Source organism: Carcharhinus amblyrhynchos, chromosome 13 (assembly GCF_965287045.1).
Source record: "Carcharhinus amblyrhynchos chromosome 13, sCarAmb.v2.hapA, whole genome shotgun sequence".
Taxonomy (NCBI): domain Eukaryota; kingdom Metazoa; phylum Chordata; class Chondrichthyes; order Carcharhiniformes; family Carcharhinidae; genus Carcharhinus; species Carcharhinus amblyrhynchos.
Genome location: NC_137336.1, coordinates 68,634,457 through 68,640,456, shown reverse-complemented (window position 1 = coordinate 68,640,456; position 6,000 = coordinate 68,634,457). Strand labels below are relative to the sequence as shown.

General features: G+C 47.6%; 1 protein-coding gene across 1 annotated transcript in view; it reads left to right on the top strand.

Annotated features, from left to right (window-relative positions):
* The first annotated feature begins 1,693 nt into the window (after positions 1–1,693).
* Positions 1,694–6,000, top strand: part of LOC145351309 (ran-binding protein 17-like) — a 925,757-nt gene continuing 921,450 nt past the window's right edge. Inside the window, exon 1 of the mRNA XM_080200932.1 lies at positions 1,694–1,736. Coding sequence (XP_080057058.1) covers positions 1,716–1,736 — 21 coding nt within the window. The 5' untranslated portion in view covers positions 1,694–1,715. The remainder of the gene's footprint in view (positions 1,737–6,000) is intronic.

Sequence of the window (6,000 nt, the reverse complement as noted above, 5' to 3'; positions counted from 1 at the left end):
AAAAGACCCCTCCACAACTACTCTCTGACTCCTCTTAGCAAGCCAGTTCTCTACCCATCTAGATACCTGACCACATATCCCATGAGCTTTAATTTTCTGTACCAACCTACCATGAGGGACTTTGTCAAACGCCTTACTGAAGTCCACACAGACAATATCAACGGCTCATCCTTCATCAACCGTTTTTGTCACCTCCTCAAAGAATTCTACGAGATTCGTAAGGCAAGACTTCCCCTTGACAAAGCCATGCTGCGTATCCTTAATCAGATCGCAACGCTCCAAGTGCGCATACATCCTATCCCTAAGAATCCTCTCCATCAACTTACCAACCACTGACGTTAAGCTTACCGGCCTATAGTTACCTGGGCTATCCCTCCTACCCTTTTTAAACAACAGTACCACGTTCGCTATCCTCCAGTCCTCTGGGACCTCACCTGTGTCCAAAAAAGAGACAAAGATTTGCGTCAGAGACCCAGCAATCTCATCCCTCGCCTCTCTAAGCAGCCGAGGATAAATGCAATCAGGCCCCTCCCCCTTGCCCCCATCCCCTCCTCCTTTCCCCCATCCCCTCCCCTTCCCCTCCTCCTCATCCCATCTCCGCATCCACTCCTCCATCCCCCTCCCCTCCCTCCTTCTCCCAACCCCTCCATCCCCAACCCCACCCACCCCATCCCCTCCCCCACCCACTTCCCCTTCCCCCCACCCACTACCCCCATCCCCTCCCCCCCACCCACTACCCCCATCCCCTCCCCCCCACCCACTACCCCCATCCCCTCCCCCCCACCCACTACCCCCATCCCCTCCCCCCCACCCACTACCCCCATCCCCTCCCACCACCCACTCCTCTCCCACCACCCACTCCTCTCCCCCACCTTCTCCTTCCCCCACCCCACCATCCCCTCCCAGACTCCCCTCCCCCACCCCACCATCCCCTCCCCCACTCCCAACCCCACCCCCCTCCCCCCACACCACCATCTCCCCCACCATCCCCTCCCCCACTCCCCCCCACCATCCCCTCCCCCACCCCACCATCCCATCCCCTACTACTCTCCCCCCACCACACCATCCCCTCCCCGACTACTCTCCCCCCACCCCACCGTCCCCTCCCCCACTACCATCCCCCCTCCCCCAACCCCATCCCCCACTCTTCTCCCCCCACCCCACCGTCCCATCCCCCACTCCTCTCCCCCCGCCCCACCATCCCATCCCCCACTCCTCTCCCCCCGCCCCACCATCCCCTCCCCCACTATTCTCCCCCCACCCCACCATCCCCTCCCCCACTCCCCTCACCATCCCCTCCCCCCACCCCACCGTCCCCTCCCCCACCATCCCCTCCCCCACCCCTTCCCCGCACCCCCTCCCCTTCCCCGCACCCCCTCCCCCTCTTCCCCAGCCCCTTCCCTCCTCCTCTTCCCCCACCCCTCCCGCTCCCCTCTTCCCCCACCCCTCCCCCTCATCCCCTTCCCCACATCCCCTCCTCAATCCCCCTCATCCCCTCCCCCATATCCCCTCCCCCTCCTCCCCTTCCCCCATCCCCCTTATCCCCTCCCCTCCCCGTCCCCCTCCCCCCATCCCCTCCCCTCTCCCTCACCCCCTCCCCCTCAACCCCTCCCCTCCCCCATCATCTCCCCCCCATCCCCTCCCCCCGTCCCCCTCCCCCATCTCCCCTCCGTCTCCCCCCCCTCCCCCGCCCCTCCCCCCTCCGGATTGAGAACATGGCGGCCGTTCAGTCCCAGGTGAGCGTCGGGGTTGCGGGTCTGTGAAGGTTGAGTGCGAAGACCAGGGGTATCAGAGGGGAGGGTGGGCGTAAAGATGTGGAGGGACTGAGTGAGGGAGGCATGGCGCCTCCTTCATCTCCTCCCGGACACAGGTTGATGTTTGAACTCGGCGCCTCCGTTTCCACGGCAACCGAGGCCTCAGGCTCCACAGACAGGAAGAAAATTCAAAAACATACACACAAAAAATCTCCCTCAGTGTCACATCGGAAACTGAGAGTAAAACTCACCGAGTGGAAACTCAGTCACTGAAAATAAAACTCCCCCAGTGTAAACCCAGTCTCTGATTGTGAAACACCCCGCAGTGTAAACTCGGCCACTGAGTGTAAAACTCTCTCAGTGTAGACCCAGTCACTGAGAATTAAACTCCCCCAGTTCAACCTCGGTCACTGAGAGTAAAACTCCCCCAGAGAGTAAAAACTCAGTCTCTGATTATAAAACTCCCAAGTGTAAACTCAATCTCTGATTGTGAAATTCTGCCAGTGTAAACTGAGTCACTGAGAGTAAAGCTCCCCCAGTGAAAACTTGGTCTCTGATTGTAAATCTCCCCCAGTGAAAACCAAGCCACTGGGGATAAAACTCCTCCAGTGTAAACTCGGTCGCTGAGAGTAAAACTCCACCATGTAAACTTGGTTATTCAGAAATAATATTCCTCAATGTACGCTCAGTCTCTGATTGTGAAACTCCGCCATTGTAAACTCAGTGACTGAGAGTATAACTCCCCAGTGTATACTCAGTCACTGTGAGTAATCCTTCCACAGTGTAAAGTCAGTCACTGAGAATAAAACACTCCCAGTGTAAACTTGGTCAGTGCAAGTGAACCTCCCCCAGTGAAAATCAGTCTCTGATTCTAAAACACCTCTCATGTAAACTTGGTCACTGAGAATAAAACACCCCAATGTAAACTCAGTCATTGAGAATTAAACTTCCCCAGTGCAAACTCAGTCACTGAGATCAAACGTCCCCCATTGTAAACCCAGCACTGAGAATAAACTCTCCTAGTGTAAACTCAGTCTGTCATTGTAAAACTCCCCCAGTGTAAACTCAGTCTCTGATTGTAAACCTCCCCTCATGTAAACTCAGTCACTGAGAGTAAATGTCCCCCACTGTAAACCCAGCCACTGAGAAAACTCTTCCAGTGTAAACTCAGTGTCTGATTGTAAAACTCCCCCAGTATAAACTCAGTCACAGAGTGTACAACTTATCCAGTGTAAACCCAGTCACTGCGAGTAAACCTGTCCCACTGTAAACTTAGTCACTGAGAGTAAACCTCCCCCAGTGTAAACTCAGTTTCTGGGAGTTAAACAATCCCAGTGTAATCTCAGTTACTAGAGTAATCCTCCCCAGGTGTAAACTCAGTCACTGAGAGTAAGACTCCCCCGTGTATACTCAACCTATAATTGTCAAACTCCCCCAGTGTAAGCTCGGTTACTGAGAGTAAAGCTCCCCCAGTGTAAACCCATCTGTTGAGTGTAAAACTTCCCCCCGCTGTGCAAACTCGGTCACTGAGAGTAAAAGTCCCCAGTATAACCCCAGCCACTGAGAATAAAACGCTCCCAGTGAAAACACAGTCTTTGATTGTATTCCTCCCCTCGTGTAAACTAGGTCACTGAGTGTAAACACCTCCAGTGTAAACTCAGTCACTGCGAGTAAACCTTCACCAGTGTAAACTCAGTTTCTGATTATAAACCTCCCACAGTGCAAACTTATCACTGAGAGTAAAACTCCCCCAGTGTAAACTCAGTCACTGAGAATTAACCTCCCGCAGTATAACCACAGTCACAGAGTAAAACTCCCCCAGTGTTAACTCTGTCTGAGAGCGAAACTCCCCCATAGCTATGAGATCTACAGCAAGGTGAAATTGCATTGCAGTCTTACAGGCCACCATAGTATTTGGTTCTAATGCATTATGTATTTGGTTCTAATGCATTATGAATCATACTTTGCAGACTTGATTAGTGAATAGAAGCAATATTATAGATATTATTTACACTGCTGGAGTTATCCAGGGATAAAGAACTTTGTTTAATTTTCCTATGGAATTTCCTGTCTTCTCCAACCCTGGATCCAACTTCTTCCTACAACCTTTAACCTTCTCTTTTTTGATCTCCTTCTTGCTTTGTGGTGGCCTTTCACCTAAAAGCATTAACAGGAAAATTTGCAATGACTTTAAAATGTTTGAGGAATCTGTAATTGTTTTTGATGTGGAGATGCTGGTGTTGGATTGGGGTAAACACAGTAAGAGATCTCACAACATCAGGTTAAAGTCCAATAGGTTTATTTGTAGCAAACACCACTGGCTTTCGGAACTGGCTGTTCCTTTGTCAGATGCCTCCAGAAGCCGCTGACGTTTTCAGAGCATTGTTATAAGACACAGAGAATTGAAAGGGCAGGCATGGAAACCAAGATTACAATGCGCATACAAATTAAGAATGTTTAAAAAGGACTTTGTATCACTTGTAAATGGATCAGTTAAATTTTTTGGATAATTAACAATATTGTCCATGTGACCCTTACCTGGAAGCAGTACTCACAGGGACAAAGTTTAAAACATGGAGACCATGTTGAAAACAGGTGGTCAAAGAGCTGAATTCCTCAGCGGTAGGAAAACAAATTTAGGTCTGTTGTTGCCGTTTCTTTTGTTACTGAGTGACTGAATTCTCAGAATTGGTCATAACGTGCAAAGCTAAAGGTGATCTGTTGGAGCCAACCTACCACCAGCAGAATTGAGAGCGCAGAAGTTCTGGGACGAAGTGTGCTGTTGAGTAGAAAATTGCATAGACAGTATTCTGTTTACACCGAAGCTACTGCCTGTAGAGAATTGGCTAAGTTCTTGAAGGAAAGGGACTGAAATTCTCCTAGAGGAAGATTGAAGTTTGGAGGAACTATTTCACTGAAATTGGTACTATATAGGTAGAGTGGACTGCTTAGAAACATCTAAGAGATTTATTTATCTTTGTTGTATCTGTGATGCCATATGCATTTTAATTTGTACTCACTGATTTGCCAGTAATTCATGTTCAATTTGTGTTCAAATAAAGTTGCGAAAAGTGACATATTTTCTTTATCTGGGGTTCATTGGTAAATTTGGTTCTTGTGGTTTTTAGATTTTCAAGAAGATTATAACACTTTGCACTAATATTTAGTGATAAATATCAAGTGTGAAAATATATCTTTTGCATATGTAAAGCACTATAAAAAACGTTCCTATACCAATTAACATTCCTGCCCATTGTACATTGTCATGGCATATGTGAATTAGAAGGACCACCATAGATGGTGTATAATGAATAAAGTTGATCCCTGTCAACTTCTGAGTTAGCTTTGAGGTATTTGCATGATAATGACCCCTGACTTTCCTCCATAAGCAAATGTGGAGATGCCGGAGTTGGATTGAGGTAAACACAGTAAGAAGTCTCACAACATTGGGTTAAAGTCTAACAGGTTTATTTGTAGCAAACACCACTAGCTTTCGGAACTGGCTGTTCCTTTGTCAGGTGCCACCATAAGCTGCAGACATTTTCAGAGCATTGTTATCCTAAGACACACAGAATTGAAAGGGCAGGCATGGAAGCCAAGATTACAACGCACATACAAATTGGAACGTGTTCCATGATTTGTATCCAAACCACATCGTGGCAGTAAGACTGCATGATGTAGCTGTGAAGGGGAAAGAGAAACAGCAGATTGTACTTGTAAAGGAGGTATCATTTTGGCAAGACTTGGGAAATCTTTTTGCAAAACTCTTAAAGTCAAAGTTTAACTGAAAAGCCACAGTTTCGAAATTGAGTACCACCTGAAGAAAGAAACTGTCAGAATAGGTGAAAACTAAAAATCAGCACAATTATAATGTCAGCAGTTATCCTTCTCAATGGGAACCATTCCAAACTGAAGGCTGTTCTAAATCTATATACAAAATAATACACAGGGTACACTAAATGTAAAACAGAACTGCTGTGTAAGACCTGTCTTTATTATTATTTCAATTATATTTATACATGCCCAGATTTTTTCCATTTCCTTCCCTTCGATCTATTCTGAAGGCATTGATTTGCTTTGGTACAGACCCAAGGCTTTGGTAGTTTTGTGGCAGTGTAGTTAGGTGGAGTTTGTATTCCCAAAACTGAGCTTGGTTTACTATTTTTTGTTGAGTATGGAAAACACAAATATGTGCAAAGAAATCAAATCACACAAATTTCAGAACTATTATTTATTGATCAAAATG